The sequence below is a fragment of the Fundulus heteroclitus genome, chromosome 15, assembly GCF_011125445.2.
Source record: "Fundulus heteroclitus isolate FHET01 chromosome 15, MU-UCD_Fhet_4.1, whole genome shotgun sequence".
NCBI lineage: Eukaryota > Metazoa > Chordata > Actinopteri > Cyprinodontiformes > Fundulidae > Fundulus > Fundulus heteroclitus.
The window spans coordinates 10,601,281-10,619,801 of record NC_046375.1 but is presented as its reverse complement, the minus strand read 5'-3'; the positions used below and the strand labels follow the sequence as shown (position 1 = coordinate 10,619,801).

At 42.1% G+C, this 18,521-nt stretch overlaps 1 protein-coding gene across 1 annotated transcript in view; it reads right to left on the bottom strand.

Moving 5' to 3' along the window:
* Positions 1–250: 250 nt before the first annotated feature.
* Positions 251–18,521, bottom strand: part of tulp4a (TUB like protein 4a) — a 38,412-nt gene continuing 20,141 nt past the window's right edge. The window contains 12 exon segments of the mRNA XM_036147353.1: positions 251–2,955; positions 5,305–6,687; positions 6,689–7,471; positions 7,473–8,020; positions 8,255–8,818; positions 8,909–9,002; positions 9,109–9,253; positions 10,335–10,479; positions 11,276–11,510; positions 11,629–11,853; positions 14,871–15,040; positions 15,199–15,306. Of these exon segments, the coding sequence (XP_036003246.1) occupies positions 2,839–2,955; positions 5,305–6,687; positions 6,689–7,471; positions 7,473–8,020; positions 8,255–8,818; positions 8,909–9,002; positions 9,109–9,253; positions 10,335–10,479; positions 11,276–11,510; positions 11,629–11,853; positions 14,871–15,040; positions 15,199–15,306 (4,517 nt within the window). The 3' untranslated portion in view covers positions 251–2,838.

Sequence of the window (18,521 nt, the reverse complement as noted above, 5' to 3'; positions counted from 1 at the left end):
CCTAGCTTGAGTATTTAAATTATTCAATAATGTGCCTTGGTTTTTGCAAACTAATCGCAGTTTAACAATAAAAAATGTCATACTCTGGACTAAGAAACCGATTGCTTTTAAATTACAATTACAGTCACCAAACAAAGGAATTGCTGCTTTCAAAATGTGTTTTGGATACAAAGCACCCCGATTTGCCCCAACTGCACCAATACTGAACTTCACCTATAAAGTAATCTGTATTTTACAAAACAAGACTTGGTGTTTTCCTCAATGACATTTTTTATTAAAAAGATGAGTGACTTATACAGTTATAAAATAATTTACATGGCATGCCTTACTATCCATCCACTATAAACGTTCAGTCACCATAGTCATCAGACTCTTTCAAGTGTTTTTTTTTTTCTGTCAGTTAAGTCTACACCTGCAAATAAAAGCACAGATCTTTTCTAAAGAAAAGCCCAAATCCTACAATATCTACAACAGTTCATCATCAGTTTAACATGAATCCATAACCAAGTCCATAAGTAACGCTGGACATCAACTCAGTGAAGAATGTGTGTTTGAATGTGTAGAAGCCATGACACATTTAAGTATAATAGATTTAACACTGATGGGATCGGTAGACTGCACAGCTGAACACAAACACACCTCAACTTGACACTTACACTAATCTACCACCTACGTTAAACTGGGCACCTACTCATTCACATCTTTATTTTTTATTTTTTTCCATCCAAAGCAAACTTCAATTTAAGATGCCGGTTCTCTTCTCCAACCCCACAACTTGGGACACAATCATTACAAGCTTACCAACACACACAAAAAAAATGTTTGGAAAACTCCACAATTTACAGTATGTATAGATATTTTTCCACCTTTCAGAAAATAATCTCATAAATAAAAAGCACACACCAGCAATCTCAGATACTGGACTAAAAGAACAGTATCAAAATGTGGTTGAAAGCAACAAAAACATCATTTTCTCCTACAAAATATTGCACAGCTAACACAAAAAGAGTTTTGTCATGACATGCTTGAGTTTTTTCATTCTTTTTGTAGGGGTTAAAATATCTTTGTTCAGTCCCCATTCCTACAACCAACGACCAACATGCATCTTTTCGAGATCAGGAAAGATCACACTAATAAATGTAATATCACAAATTCAAGGATTAAAATAGAATTGGCTCTTCCCCTTTGGACTGCATTTATCGTAAAATTGTGAGTAGATATTTTGGCACAAATTGGAGTTTAGCCCTACAGCACCTTCCCCCGTTTTATTAGGCCAAAACTTTTGTGGTGATTTTAGCTGATGTTGCACTTAAAACAGAAAAATTAATGCATAAATGTCCTTTGCACTTTACCTCCAACCACGATCCTCGCTAACGTTTAAACAGTTTTACCCGTCTCTCAGTTTGCACAGTCAGCTTACGAAGCATATAGAGTTCCTAAGCTTCATTCTTCAATGTCGTCTTTTTAGACCGAGTGACGATGGCGATTTAGCTTAACAGTTATTTTACGGTGTTACAGCTTCCCTCCACACCTGAAATTAAACACAGTGGAGCCGAGGCGTAAACTTGTCAGAGCCGTCCAAGTCTCTTTACAACATTTACGCCTCCGATTTATTTACATGCCTTCTGAGAAGAGTATGAAATGGCATAGGTGAAATATACAAAAATATTTTCCTGTACCATGCTTAGATGTTTTAGTGTGGTCCTAAAGAGCAAGGACTGCCCCCCCCAAATACGTACTCACTTCACAGAAGTGACAGCAGGTGACATCATCACTTCATGCCAGAGGTTAAGTTGTTCAGTCGAGGCCTTGGCGACATCTTTGGGCGCCAGTGTCACCGTATGCAGATATCGAATATAGGATATGTCAGCCAAAGCTATTCTGTAAACCGCACCCACCTGAATACTCCCGAGTGTACAGCAATATTTAAATTCAGCCTCCCCAAATAAAGCCGGTAAGAAAAACTGGGATGAAAAAGGATGAGGGTTGTATATCTTCAACAATAACAATATTTTCTTTAAAAAATCTGTATCTGGAAAGATAAACAACATGTACATATAAATTATTAAGTGTAGCAGGGTGACTTTTTTTTTTCTCCTTAAATCCTTCAAATGCAGATTTGATAAAGACCAATGTGTATGTTCTTTCCAGAAACAGTGAAAAGTCATGACCTTAGTAGTGCTCCTAAATGATGCATATATCAGCCTAAAATCCAGCCAAAACAGGCTGAGATAAGAAACAACAGGAATGGTATAGAACAAAAACCTCCACTATGTAACCTCATTTAATAAACTATAAGCAAAAGCAGTTTAATAAAGTAGTAACTGTTTCACTAAAGTTTTGTACAGCAATGGATTTCAGTGCCCAGTAGTACCTGTGCGCTCTGGAACAAGTAATTTAACCTCCAGAGTGTGGTTTTCAAGTATTACTGCTGCGTTTTTAACTGCACCTTGAAAGTCTTGTCTTTCTCTCCAAGAAAAAAAAAAAAAAAAAACTTCTTCTACCCAAAGCAGCATTTATTTGCATGATGATAACCCAAGCTTAGCTCGTTGGCCCCTACGTGCTTGGAGGGTGCCCACCGAACGCAGAGCGGAGCAGATCTAATGGCGCTCAAAAAACAAACGCAGTCAGTGCTTATTGCACCATGTCTAGTGGCAGCATTGTGTAGTGCAGTGTGATTGCATTTCCATCTGGTGGCCACGGCTGATTTTCAGTCTGTTTCTCCGAAAAGACGCGGAAAGAGTTCATTTCGATCTCCAAACCGAACAACTGTGCTCCTTCAGCAGGTTGCATTTGAGAAATTAAGGTATGAATCGGGGCGAGTTGAGAGGGGACGTCTCATTTGAGGCGCTGAGTGACGTTGGCCAAAGCCACGGCGAATGCCTGAACAGCAGAGAAGGGGTACTGGAAGTCCAGGATGTAGGCGTTACCGTCAATCCTGCCGAACTGCATCACCTAGGAATTAAAAACACACATCAAGATTTCCACAGAAAAAAAAAAAACAACAAACAAGAAAATATGTGGTTCTGGAACTAATTTGCATTTCAAATTTGACAATGAAAAAAATTATTATTGAAAGTATTTTTGCCCCATAGCAATTTTCTTAAGATTTCCACGCACACACAAAAAAAAAAATGCAAGTGGAAAACCACAATCACAAAGGAGTGTTTGGTAGCAGTATCTAACAGCCTACATCAGGGGTGTCCAAACTTTTCTTCATGTGGGCCAAAATTGTCAAGTCAAAAGTCCTGGAGGGCCATAAATGCACTTTAAAGACAAACTCAATTTATTTAAACAGTATATTGTGATTTAAAATCGTTTTCTGACCTGTTCCACAAAATATGGGCATGCGGTGTTTTAATTAAAGAAATTAGTCAGATTTTCTGTAGAAAGTGGATGTGTTAATTATTGTAGACCCAAAACTTAAAAAGGGTTGTCCACGTTTCGAGACAATTAATCGGTTTGCTGATTCTTTTGGGGTCAATTGAAAAATAAAAAATAAATCAGCAATCAGAACAGGATTTGGGTCAATCTTAAAAAAAAACAAAAACGCTTCCTGTGTTTTAATGAATAATATTTCAATGCAAATTTTGGTGCACCAATGTCTGCATTTGAGTAAAAGTCATTGAATAGATGTGGTCTTATTTACCATGAAATTGAAGGGAATGTTAAAAAAAAAAGGACATTTTATGTTGTACGTGACATTTTCAATTGTGAGATTTTAACTTGTCTGTAATAATGTAATAATGTGGCCCTATTTAAAAGGATAAAAGTCTCCATCTGCAACAAACCACTTGTGCCAGTGGGTCAAATCAAGCTTGAATTGCTTTTGGGGGGCCGCACAAAATCAGTCTGAGGGCCGCAAATGGCCCCCGGGCCACAGTTTGGACAGCCCTGGCCTACATTATTTCAGCTGCCATGCATTCAGTTTCTCCATGACAATTATACATTTGGCTGCTTGGATTAACATGATATATTTCTAAGTGAAACAGATGCTAAATCTCAGGGAGAGACGTGGGGGGGGTCGTCATTAGGATGGAGGAGCATAAGAAAATCCAATATATACGGTCATTTCAATCTTTTACAATCCAATCACAATTTTATGCATTTTAACCTCAGCAAAAATAAAATGCTACTTTACATATAAATGAATATAAATGAAGCATTTAAAAAGAACTATTAGTGTTCTGTTGCACGGACACACTTGTGTTGCTATTGAAATTTGGATCTATTTATTACATGTAAGATATTTCCCATCAAATTGCTAAAACAATATAACTAAACTATGTACATAGATACAATTTAGGAGTAAAACATGGCCAAGCTGTAAGTTACTGAATGTAGGAAAAGGTAAATGGACAAAAAAAGATTAAGTGGATTTCAGTGGGCTCTACAGTTCTTTTGTTCTAATTGTGCATTAAATGTTTTCCAGACCCATTGAGTAATTGTGACAATCATAATATCAATATTAATCCTGATGCAAATTTTTCCTAACCTGACAGAAGCCAGACGCATGTTGCTCCGCCTAGCTCCACTCACATACATCTGGGACATCTCCCATAGAGAGTGATTTCTCCAACCAATTTTATAGTCTGGCCAATCAGGACGCAGGTCTGGAGTTTCATAGATGTGACGTAGTGGAGACGCGACCGTGACGTGAGACTGTTTTGATAGCAATGGCGGCTCATTGAGGAAGCAAGCGTTAGCATTGATGCTGCTATTTCTTCCGTGTTGTCCAATCTACCTAATATTGTTTCATTAAAAGAACATCAGAGAACGGCTCTGAAGGCTTTTGTTGGTGGAAACGATGTTTTCGCCCTTCTCCCGACTGGATTTGGCAAGTTTTGTTTTCCGGGGCGGTTAGCGGTTAGCGCAAACCATATTAGGAGGCCTTTAGTCCTTAACGCGGTCGGCCCGGGATCGACTCCGACCCCTGGCGCTTTGCCGCCTGTCTCCCCCCCTCTTCCTGTCAGCTCACTGTCAATAAAACGCATGCCTCTAGAGCTGCAAACACATTTTTTTTTTTCCTGCGTCGCTATCACAGCGTCACGGGTTGGCTTCGGTGTGAGTGGTTGAAATAGCACGTCAATAAAGATGACAGACAAGTGGCTTATCCAATCATATGCAAGAAGTTTTGATAAGGCCCAGCCTTCAATAAAGGCAATTCCTATGACGGTGTCCCAGATGGATGTGAGTGGAGCTAGGCGGAGCAACATGCATCTGGCTTCTGTCAGGTTAAATTTTTCCCCCATAACCTTATGAACACGTCAAACATGACGTGAGCAGAAACGAAACCCAGCTCACCTGCCGGCCCTCCAGTTCGATTTGAAAATTCTTGGCCGACTCCTGCGTGACGCGGCCTCCAAAGTCCAGCTGGTAGACCTGCGTGGCTTCGTTCCACAGAGGCTGCTTGTTGGCCATCACGTACACGAACCCCTGGCTGCCCAGTCCTCGGTCCTCCTTCTCGTTGGCTTTCCGACACTTGATCTCGTCCAGCTCGCTGGCGGCCCTCATGTTCCTTTTGCTCTTCCAGCCCTTCTTGCCGCTCTGGCACTGGTTGAGGAGCTCATCGCCGCTGATGAAGAGCTCCGGCTCGCTCTCTGAGCTGTCCTGGAACTCGCTGTTGGCCGTGGCCTTGCTCAGCTTCTTGGCCTTCACCTGCTGCTCCTTCTGTCCCTTCGGTTTCTTTTTGTCTCGTCCTCCCAGCCGCGGGCTGGAGATGAGGGAGTTAAAGTCCCCCAGGGCCCTGCCCTCCTTCTTCGATTTGCTGCCCTCCGCTAACTGAGACACATTAGCCTCGTCGGCCCGGCCATCCATCCGCTTGCGGTTCTTCTTGCTGAACTTCTCCGACCGCTGGGGCACGGGGCTCTCGGTCAGAGAGAGCACCTCCTGATAACCCTCCCCTGCCTCTGCCTCCTGCAGGTCCGCCGGCGGTGGCGGAGGGGGAGGCGGAGGTGGAGGAGGCGGAGGAGGCGAGAGGACGTTTTTGTCCGCTGATATGTGGGAGGCTTTAGGTGGTAGTGGCACTGCAGGACTGGGCATAGGCGGACAAGAGTTATAGGTGCCCCACGGGGTGTGGAGGGCAATGGGGGGGATGGGGATTCCAGCACAGGAGCTTCCTCCAGGATACATGGGGGGAAGGGGACAGCAGGCCAGGTTAGCCATGTTTGGAGAGTAGCCCGGCGATAAGACGAGGGTTGCATCCTGCTGTGAGAGGGACACAGGCGCCACCACCTCCTTTGGAGAGGCGCAGGGGCGTGGCGACCCCGGGATGGGCTGGAGCTGAGCTCCGGCGTAAGCTGATGCTGGGGGGTACTGGAGGGAGATCTGGTAGCCCGTAGCTGCTGCCGCCGCCGCCGCCGCCGCCGCAGCCTGGAAAGACGCGGTGCTGGGGCTGGTGGGAGACTTTGGAGAAAGAACAAAAGGCAGTCTGGTAACATCCAAGTGCTGAGCCGGGCTAAGAACGAGGGGAGGGGGTTTGTGTGGCCCAGGCGGGGCGTTTGCTGTCCTCTCCTGAGGAATCCACACCTCCTCTGTGCCAGCTGGATCCCACTGATAGGGAGGCGGACGTTTGACAACGAGCCCTGACGCGTCGTTTCCTCCTATTGCCAGATGTCTGAGTGACTGGCTGAGGGTTTCGTCCTCGGTGAACGCCGAGTTAACGTACTCAGCCCTGTCTCTGCTACCCTCCTCCCCCGGCTGCACTCCCAGATCCCTCAAGCGAGCTCATGAGATTATATGAGGACTGGGAGGCCAGAGCGGCCGCGCTGTTGGAGTGGACGATAACCGTGCTGTGCGGCGCGCCGTTCCCCGGGGGGAAATCCTGTCTGATAATTGTTCCCCCTGCGATCCCATTAGCACTCCCTGGCGCAGTGCCGCCGACGCTAGATCCGCTGCTGCACTGGCTGCACGTGTATAAGGCTGTTGGCACCCTCTGCTGGAAGGAGGCTGCTAGTGCGTTATTTTTAGCCTTAGGAGGCAACGGTCTTGGCGGTTCCAGCATCTGGGAGACTTTAAGCGCGGCCTCCCGGCTGTTCCTCCTGAGGGTGGCGTGGATCAGACTGCTGTCGAGCCTCTGATTCGGGTTCCTCCCGCCAGCACCGTTCTGGTTGGCCGAGTCGGGGTACGGTGGCGGGTCTCCGCTCGGTATGGAGTAGCGAGGCGCGGTGAGTCTGTTAAGCGTAGCGGAGGCGTAGGGCAGCTGGATCTTCTTTTCAGCGGCAGACGAGGATGAAGAGGAGGTGACCCTGAGCGTGGCGGAGCTGCCAGGTCCCTGGAGCGTGTAGACATTCTGGTTGCAGACGAGGCGCGTTCGAGGACGACAGACCTCTTCCACGTTCCCGCTGCTGTCAAACGTCGTTATTCTCTCATAGCCCAGAGGTGTGGGGTACTGGGCTTGCTGCTGACCTGGAGGATAAAGTTTGAAGTCTCCCTTCTTCACGCCGAGCTCCCCAGGGGGAGGAGTACCTGCAGGCGACCCCCTCTGTTCCAGACGAGCAGCCGGAAGCCGCGTTGGCAGCCGACGGTGAAGCGGCGGCCGCGGCGGCCGCAGCAGCGACCGCCGCGGCCACGGTCCCGGGGTAAGGGGGTGGCGGGTTCATTTTGCTGAGCTCCAAAGGAGCACTGAACACAACCGTGTCGCCATCGGCCAGCTGTGGAGTGGAGCGAGTGGTCTTGATTTTCAGCAGGTGCTCGTGCTCCCCGCCCACCGCCCTGTCCACCATTAAATCAGGAGGTTGGTGGGGGATTTGTATCTGCAGGGTCCCTGGCTGCAGATGGTGCAGGCCAGTTCCTGAAAGCTGGCCCGATGACATGGACGGGGCGGGGATCTGAATCTGAAGCTGCTGCTGGAGATGCTGTTGAGACTGCAGATGGTGATGCATCTGCTGCTGTTGTTGCTGCAGCTGCATTTGTTGCTGCTGCTGCTGCATCTGTATGTGCTGCTGAAGCTGCTGCTGGAGCTGCTGTTGAATGTGTTGCTGCTGCTGGAGGTGATGTTGCTGAAGAATCTGCTGCTGTTGTTGCTGCTGCTGCAGCTGTTGTTGTTGTTGTTGCTGCTGCAGCTGTTGTTGCTGCTGCAGCTGTTGTTGTTGCTGCAGATGTTGTTGCTGCTGCAGCTGTTGTTGTTGTTGCTGCAGATGTTGTTGTTGCTGCAGCTGTTGTTGGTGCTGCAGCTGCTGTTGTTGTTGCTGCAGATGTTGTTGTTGCTGCAGCTGCTGTTGGTGTTGCTGCAGATGTTGTTGTTGCTGCAGATGTTGGTGTTGCTGAATTTGTTGGTGATGTTGTAGAAGCTGCTGCTGCTGCTGCTGACTCTGTTGTTGCTGTTGTTGTTGTTGAGATGGATGATGAGATGGTGGAGGTCCAACCATTAGCCGACTCACTTCCAGGCCCCCGAAAATGACCTGGCCCGGACTGGAATACCTGGTGGGGACAGTGTACTGAGCTGTCAAGATGGCATCCTGGCTCTGGTCTGAAGCGCTGGCAGACGCTCCAGCGGGGGATGTCGTTGGGTTACTAAGGACGTCCAGCTGGACGTTCTGATTAGCCAACAGAGACTGGACCAGACCGATGCTCTGGGCAGGGGACATGGCCTGGGCGGGGCTATGGATAGGGGCAATGGGGATGTTTACAGTACATGGGGGGTTGTCGTCGGTGCCTCCAGCAGGGCCTGTGACGGGAAGGTCATCTTCATCCTCGCTGAAAACGTTGGGGCTGAAGACAGGAAGGTTGATGTAGTCCATGGAGATCTTGCGCACCTCCGGCAGGTAAATGGTCATCTGTCTGGGCTGCAGATGGAGGAGGCTGGTCTTATAGATTACTAAGAAAGAAGAAAAGCGTGAAATGAGAAACTGTAAAAAAAAAAGAAAGCAGCTCATACAAGTTAATCAAGAGGTTGTTGACAAGTTACCTGCACCAAGATTTGTAGGCAAGAAAGCTGCCAGTCCCACTATCTTAAACTTTGTTCCCCATATATTGGATGTGACCTGAGCGAGGTAATTCTGCTGCAAGACATGAAAAGAAATTGTTATGAAAAGAAACCACATGTGCCACAACTAGCTGCCTTATCGAGACCTTTAACGTTTAATGCCATAAAAGGATGTTATTTACCTGATTGATGTCGTCCAAAGGAAATTCCCTGCGTGACAGACTCGGTGAACCAATCGAGGGTTTCCTTATCGGTAAACGCGGTGACCTAGAGATTTCTTGCGTTGCTCGGGACAGTTTGGGGGATTTTCTGGGGTCAATATTTATCCTGTTGGTAAAGGGACAAACTAAGTCTCTACAGACAAGGTAGCAAATAAAAAAAAGAAGGTTTAGGCATGTAGTGAAAACAAAAAACAAAGAATATTCCACTATAACGTCCTATTATTTAATACACACGTGTCAAACTCAAGGCCCGCGGGCCGAATCCAGCTCGTCAAGGCAATTTATGCGGCCCTCAAGAGCCAAAAAAGGAATATCCTGATAAAGTAGAGGCATATACCCTTTAAAATTGTATAAAGTGGCTAAAGCTGTGCCTCGTGTTGTGAATGTTTATTTGTTTTAACTGTGTAGTAACAGCATCCTGCCACTAGATGGTGATATATTTTCCCACAACACATTAAAACAACCCAGAAATGTCCAAAAAGAGAAAAAGTGATGCAGAATGATGAGAGTTTGAAGTGTAACTCAACCTAATATCAACTTTTTTTTGCGGAAGTGCTGAAACCTGATAGGAAGTCCAAAGGGTTACATTATCAGAACATGTCAGATTGTTAAGGATACCCACCTTGAAGACAAGAGCTAGCAGCAACCACATCATAAACATCATCACTTAAACAATCACAACTGAGTTTATTAAAACTCCACTTTAGCTTGTATTTTAGAGCCAAATGTTGCTTATCTGCAACGTGTTCAAATCAAATCCTCTTAATTTATGGCTACTTTTTAATTATTGATACTGTGTTGGAAATCATAATAAAAAAATCATTTCAGGCCCTGATAAAATGTTCATAGAAAGATATAGATTTAATAATATTGTATTAATATTGTACAATATTTCAATTTCAAATTCTGTTTTTTTCTGATTCTGTTTAAAAATCTTTCAGCAGTTTTTGACAATAATGAGAGTTAATGATAAAAGACTTGCTTGGTTGTTTCCTTGTCCCCAACCACAAATCAGCAAATGACATAGAGCTGAAATTATCTTGCTGTTTGGCAGTTTAGTCTTAAGTGTTATTTCACTCTTATACAGACAAATTAAAACTGTTAAAATTAATAATTTATACCCCAGTACAATTACTGGAGAATAAATAAGAGAAGAGTTACGTTTTTCTAATGGCTGCTTGAGTTACCTGGGAAGTTTAGGGGATTTGCTTCCTCTGGATATCTTTGGAGATTTCTTGCCGACCCAGTCATCGTTGAGCTCAATATCGCTGGAGTCGGAGCAGTTGCAGCTGTCTATCATGGCTGATATCAGACTGTTGCTGTAGATCTCATCTGAATGGGGAAACAGGATGGGAGAAACACGGTTTAGTAAATTTTTAGCTTTCATAACAGACATCAGAAATTCTCTCTATAAGCACTTTGCGTTGCCCTTATACTGAAATGTGCAATACAAATATATTTGCCTTGCCTTGCCTATAAATATGTTGGTGCGATAATAGTAAAACGAAGAGAATTAAACAAAAAAAAATGTTTTACAAAAAGTGATGGATAGTATTTTTGTACTTTTCCCAAACATATAAGAGCCACAAAAATGCAAATATTTTGTTTCTTTTATTTGCTTCATCGTTTCTCCAGTTTTTCTTTAAATGTATTTGGGTCCACACTGCAAAAAGGGAACTAAAAACAAGTAAAATTTTCTTGTAATGAGTGTAGTTTTCCTTGATATGAGCAAATAAATAAGACTATTTGCCGATGGAATGAGTAGCTTTACCTCTAAAATAGGATAATTAGATATACTGCATTTGAAATAAGATGATGGAGATGAATTGTTCCTATATTAAGTGCAAAAATCTTATTCCATTGGCAGGTAGTGTTATTTTATCTGCTCAAATTAAGCAAAAATACAGTCATTTTAGGAAGATTTTCATTACTTTTAGTTCCCTTTTTGCAGTGCAATTTCTTCCAAGTGTCTAAAAACCTGTGTATGCTTAATCGGAGATTCTTTGTAAAACTGGATGCTGCTAGAGACGTGTCTGTGATAAATCCAAACAGCCCAATAATCAATTCGTTTTTATGAGTATACTAGGAGTCCTTCAAAGGTTCAGATCCAAAACAAATGCAGACCCACCTGTTTTACCATCCGTTTTGGGGTCCATAATGACAAACTCAGGGCGCAGCTTACTTATCCGTCGACCCTTCAGGATGGGGACCAGACCACCCAAGTACTCCAGGTACAGCGTGTAGCACGGCCCTCCCACCTCCGGGTTATCCTCTGTACGTTTCATGGTGCAGTGCAGTCGCTCGTTCCCGGATGTCGGGTAGCTCACGAAATCCCGCATGTTGTTGGGATCTGGGATGGGCGGCTGGAAAAGTTAAGCAGCGATCAATACCACAACGCAGTGCGTTAATCGATCAATTATAACCTTAATTCTGCTGCAGCCCCTCACTATTCTTTCACTGAGCTAGCGGCACCCGCGTTACCTTGATGGTGGGAGCGAAAGCAGTCGTGACGTAAGTACAGAGCCGGGAAGGCATGGTGAGCTTGGCCACGTCTTTTTCCTCCTTTACTGCTGTGGCGATGACCTGCTGGCAGAGAAGCTGCAGCGCCGCCACCCGGTGATCCACTCGTACAACGTAGAGCGCCGGGCCCGAGGCCAAGAACAGGCGAGAGTCCCTGTGACCCCAGCAGAGCGTAGTGATGGGGCGCTGCAGGGGGACGGGAAAGAAAGAGGGCAGAGTTCAAGCTCCTTATCTTAAAGTCTCTTCCCCAACAAAGACGAAAATTAACTTTAATGTTTATAATCATTTAGTTCCATAGCCTAAACCTGCTACTCAGATAAAAGTTAAAGATCAAAACAGCCATCGTAGCTCGAGCATTAATGTTCTAAAGCTCAGAAATAACCCGCAGAGTCCATTAGGACCTTAGCTAAATGTAAACCTCTTACATAAAAAGAGGACAGGAAAGTGTTTTCAGAAATGCTAACGACTGCTAATGTCTTCCTATGCGGCACAAAATAAGTTTATATTCAACCGACTAGCAACAAAACATGCTAAACAGTGAGGAAAGATTATTTTAGTTATTTCAAAACTGTAATAATTTGGGTAAAAGAGTTAAGTCAGCAGTTATTGTTCTCTGAATTTGTTACCAACAGTGAATGAATGAAACAAGCGAACCTTAAAACGTGTTCTTGTTCATAGAGAAAATACTTTAAAAAACAAACAAACAAGAGAACACAATAAAAATCAAAGTCCAGATATTTTTGTCCAACTGCTGTGAAATGATAATATGCGAGGCTAATAATCCTGTTTTTGTAAAATAATCCTTCAGCTGCTTACTCTCCAGACTGACAAGTACCTCAGGCTTTTTCTACATGTATATCAAGTTGTGTTAATGTATTTTTATTGTGTTTTACTAGTTGAAAGGATTTATTGCAGGTGGGGTGGCCTCTGTCTTTTTCTGTAGATTTGAATATTTATATATGTACTGTAAATAACCTGGTAGGTTGTAAAGGTCGTAAGTATAAAACAGGGAAGGCAATAATAAGCTTTGCTTCAGCCTATTCCTTTTTTTGGTAAATTGTGGGTTTGTTTGTTTATCGTTTCTTTTTTAATGTTAATTTACTAAAAATAAAGTGAAAGAAAGAAAGATTTTATTTTTCCATTTTGATAGAACCTGACCACTTTTCACAATGTATATGCCCTTTTGAAATGTAAAAAAGAAGAGGTTTTTGGGAGGTTTTACATTTATACACAGGGGCATCTTAAGAAATTATTGTGTCTTGGAAGAATCATTAATTTTTAAAAGTGAAGCTCATATGGAGAATTAGACACAAAGAAGGAAATAATTTTAGTTAAGGCAGTACTTGGAGAACGTAGTACTTTTCTATAGTTAGTATTTGTGATTAAACATTGACGCTAGGCTCTAAACTAAAGTATATTAATATCTGGGTTTAACGTTTGGAAAATCTCACAATATTGACTCATAGGAATTAAAAACTGGAAGTGACACACTTTACCAAATATGTGATGATTTATAGTGGTTTATAAAATGTAAGTAAATGTTCTTGGAGAGGATTCAAGATAGTTTCTATAAGATTTTATTCCAGGATTTAAAAGAGTAATTTCATAATTTCCCAGATTTCTTTGCTTGAATCCAAAATTGTGTTTATCTGTTTATCTTAGAATAAGTTAAAATCAGAAATATAAGAGATAGACTTTCTTATAATATATCTCTGCTACTGGATTACTTATTATTTTTTTCACCACCACTTATAGAAGTAAATCTCCCTGAACTCCTCATCGAAGCAACACCTAATACACGTCTGTGAATGGTTTCTCTGTTTAAATGGCATATACCACGCTAGAAACAGAGGTAGTGAGCCAGTTATTGATTTGCAAATGAAAACCTACTAGTGCAACAATGTGTGAGTAAATAAAGGAGGTCAGAAAGTATAAAGTGAAGTGGTGGGGTAAGCGGTTTACATCCTGTAACAAATCTCACTACTCCTAAATGAACAGCGTTCAGCGGGAACGTTTATTTAACTAACGTCGCTTTAATGTGATGTAAGACGGTTGGTTGCAACAAGTTGGGTTGTTTTTTTTTTTTTCATGGTAAATGAAAAACGGGATTGATTTATCTGCAGCACCCCCATGCGCCGTCTCGTTCCCAAAGTTTAGCTGACTAGTTGCTGCTGGCGGTTCCTAAATCCTGATCAGGTGATCACAGAGGTGATCAGATTTTTTCTCTTGTGAAACAAGCGTCCTCTGCACAAAAAAACAACCGACATCAGTTGATTGTGTAGAAAAGCCACTTAAAAACACACTGACTTTTAATCCTGAGTGAGATTATCATTGATTGTTAGTGTTTTTAGGATTTTAAATGTTTTCATCTATGTCTTACGTTTTACCCGTTGCGCAGCGCCGGGTTGTTTTTACAACATGGTATGGTGTGGTATCTAAGAGAACCCTTTAGAATTAGACTGTTTTTAGAAGATGTTCAACATATAAAGAGCTTCCACCAATTAAAACAAGATATTTATGAGTAGACATTAATTCAATAGGGGTACCTGTGTGTAAATAAACTTTGTGGGTGTAAGTTTTGTTTGTCCCTCCAGTGTTTAAAATGTAACTGGATAATGTCAAATTTAACCTGCAAACACCAGAGCATCAGTGTTTGTTTGACAATGAATGGCAGGAAAGATGCATCGGGAGTAATTTTATTAATTAATGTTATCTGTAGAAAGCTTTGCGCCTAAAAACAGAGCTTTGAGGGATACCCTTTGTGATATTCAGGTAACAGAAAGAAAAAGAAAAAAAGAAAAAAATCACACCAAGCTGCACTGCAAAAATGGACCTGAAATAAGTAAAATGTTCTTAGAACTTGTGTTTTTGTCCTAGATTTGAGCAGGTAAATACGATTATCTGCCAATGGAATGAGTATTTTGACCCCTAAAATAAAATAATTAGACATCCTGCACTTGAAATAAGATGATGGAGATGAGTTGTTCCTATTTTAAGTGCAAAAATCTAATTCCATTGGCAGATAATCTTATTTACCTGTTCATATCAAGGACAGATACACTAATTTTACATAGATTTTACTTATTTTTAGTTCCATTTTTGCAGTGTGAAAACTACTTATCAGAAAGATTAAAGAAAATACGACTAAATATCAAAAGTGTGAAACAGAATACAACACGGTTAACGGGTCGAACCAGGATCACCTGTGCTGGTGTCTCTAGTGTGTAGATGTGATCTCCTTGAACGTTGTAGAACTTGACAATGGCGTTCTTGGTGGGGGGAGAACAGGGAGTGTCAGCGGAGAGCAGGACTGTCCTCTCCATCCCTGCCACCGCCAAAAGGTCCCCCTGAGAGCACCACTGGACCACAACGTCTGCAGCACGGCAGAAAAGAAAACAAGCATTCGCTCTTTTGAGATCCAACTTAAAAGGCGGTTCAGATAATGGCTAGACAATCGTTTAGACGTAGAAGTGAGTGACGACAACAAACTAAAAAAGCTAGAGAAGCATTACTCTAACTATTGGGACACACCTTTCAGGCCGGTTCGTATCAGGGTTGGCGAGAGGTCATCGTAACTATTCATCAGGCTGATGTCTCCGGAGGTGAAGCTGACCGTCAGAAGTGGTTTCTGGCTGTGCACTGAAGACATAAAGGACGACACGGGTTAGACAAGAGCTGAGAGATTTTTAAGCGTGCTTATGAAGTTTAATGCTGTAGGAACTGTTGACGGTATAAAGAAAAGGGACAAAATCCCTCAACTGGACATAAAATGCATTTTTAAATGCAGTGTAGCTCGGTATCAATGGGTCATTAATATACTGTATATCATGACAAAGGCATTTGGCAGGAAGAGAGAACTGCGGAACGGTGTCTCGGTCCGGCTGTAAGCTCGAGAGATAATTTCTATGTCAGGCAATCAATTCCTATTGAACGGTTTAATTAGTGAGTTAGAGCATAACCAGCGTTTCTGACGAGGTAAGCAGTTTTCAGCTTCACCGCTTGGCCTGTGGTGAAGGGAGGGGAAGAAGAGACAGTAAAGTGGGATGAGGACAGCCTCTGAACAAAACAACATTGGCAACTGGGAGTAATTAGGGTGAGGATAAAAGGAGACAAATAACAAAACAGGCACCAATTAAAATTAGCTTTTTATTTTTGCTGGAATACATCATGCAAGCATTTGAGAGTGTGTAAGCTGTCTTATTTTTCAGACTTCAGTAATGCTATAAGGAAAACTTTAAAGTCTGACTGCAGGTTTTAACCCAAAGTTAAAACAATAAGACGCAGGGAGACATGCTGGTTTGGTCACTGTGGTGGAGATTACAGATGGAAAAATACGTTAATTCATGGTACAAGTGTTTATACCAAAATGTAATCCATATAGTGTACAGATTAAAATGTTTGGTGAAGACCTTTAGAGCTTTGTAGGTAATATTTTTCCAGGAAAACAAGTGTAAATATAAGCAATAATAACACTTGTTCAAAATCCTCACTGTGAAGTGTTATCAAGTTCTTGTCATATTATTTCAACAAAACTTTAAAAACTGACATAATTATTTACAATAGTTTTAAGTAAAAAGACAGAGACTCGTCAGATACGCAAGGGGGATATGAAACAAAATACCCAAGTTATTCGGTGAGATAACGAAAAGCACCCTCAATTCTTCTTTTATTTAGTTTATTTGTGCCTATTTTTAAGTTTATTATGAATTTCATGGATATATTTCTATTTTGCTCAGGTTTTAAAGGCACTAAGTCTCCATATTTTATCTCCTCTAATCCACTTCATACACAACTTTCTTAGCGACGGACCTCAGGGTGTCAGATTTGGCATCTCCTTTCATCATCGTCAACACAGGCGCACCACAAGGCTGTGTTCTGAGCCCCCTCCTACACTCTCAACACAAACGACTGCTGTAGCCCATCTCCCATCACCAGGTACTTCAGCTATTCAGATGACACTGCCATACTTGCTCTGCTCTCAGACCAGGACTCAGTCATAGTCTACAAAGACAACCATCTTCTCCTCAATGCCACATAAATCAAAGAACTTGTATTTGATGACTGCAAAAACACCACCATCATGATCCCATATACACCAACAATCAGCCAACTGAGATTGTGGATCGCTTCAGATACCTTGGAATCACTCTTGACAATAAACTGAACTTTAATCATCATTAAGTGCAGTCAGCAGAGAACCAATCTCATCCACACGCTCAGATCCCTCTCCATCACCATCCCACCGCTTCTTCTTCAACGTAGCATCATAGAGTCAATAACCATGTTTCCTCTCAACAAATAAAAGGAAAACAGTCTTCCTACTCCTGCCAATCCTCGTTAACTTAACCCCTACCCTCATCTGCCAACCCCTGTAGATCAGTCATCAGCCGCTACACTTGTATTTCACATTCCTCCGCTCCGGTTGTAGATTTCCTTTAAAACATCTCATCTTACCTGACACACTTCATACAATTAGAGAAAATAAAATATACTCTAAGGGGATCCAAGGACAAATTCTTCTGGTGTCCGAAACTTAAAACTGTGCCCACTTAATGATCCTCTGGCAGTCATCCTGCGTTTGAATCTGTGATTTTGATTAAACCAATGTGTACCATGTTTTGTGAGGTGCACAGCCTTTTTAAATATTATTAATTAATTTATTTATTTATCTTCAATTTACTTCTTTTATTTTTTTTATTTAAATATATAATTTAGATTTTTATTTTTTTTACACTGCTCTTGTCTATTTTTGTATTACCTTCAATTATCTACTCTTGCTGGATTGGTGTCAAATGTCCTTGGGATGGGGGGTTAAAATATAAATATGAGTATCATGTCTCTTGTAATTGAAATTATATAATGTATCACTGATGCTCAATAAAAAAGTATATAATAAAAAGAAGAAACATCTCATCTTGCAGAAAGTTTTGTCCTCTCTGCCATCACAGCTCTCAATCCCCCTAACAGACGTTAATAACAGTGTTGTGACTTATAAAATACTTGTCATGTCTTCCCCTTTAATTGTACGTTATGTTTTATTGTTCCTTGTTTTTTGAAAATGTGTGAACAGCCTGTGAAGGCAGATTTCCTTTAGGGAACAATAAAGCATGAATCTAAACCTGAATGAGCCAGTGCCCAAGCAAGTGGGCGAATTCGTAAATAAGGAAGTGCAGGCACGGGTAAGTATAAAAGTAAGTAGGTAGGTCCGTGAATAAGTAAGTTTGTGCATTAGTAAGTACATAAAAGAGTGCATAAGTATGTAAGAAAGTAAGAGTGTGCATGATTAAGTACCTGCGCAACTTCTCAGTTATCTGGTTCATGCCAGCAACAAACAGGCTTAAATTGGAGGCAACCGGACCTTCGCTCAGTATTTTTCTGAAAAAGTGCAAGCAGCCTGGATTGACAAAGACTCCTGGATAGGTGTCGAAACTTTTTCAGAAAAACTGAGCGAAAGTCCGGTGGCCTCCGATTTAAGCTTGTTTGTGGTTACGTGCGTGCAAGAGTAGGTACCCAAGTAAGAGCGTGCACGAGTAATAGATTTATTTATTTGTTGTTGTTATATTGCTGTTTACAAATATTCTCAGGAAGGTAATTTGCACTACAAAGGCCTCATGCCGCTACATAAGTTGCACAAACATTTAAGTGCTGTTTGTTTTTTTATTATTATATATTTAAATGTTCTACATTGTTTTTTACCCATTGTTAATATGTTTTGTTTGCGTTGTTAATAAATGTTTCTTTTTTTTTGTTTAAATTGAATCTTGTGTAACATTTGTAATCATTGTGTCATTTTTTCGAGTAAATGGTTTTGTTTGGGGGAGGAATTTTGAATTCCTCCCCCAAAAAAATCGGCA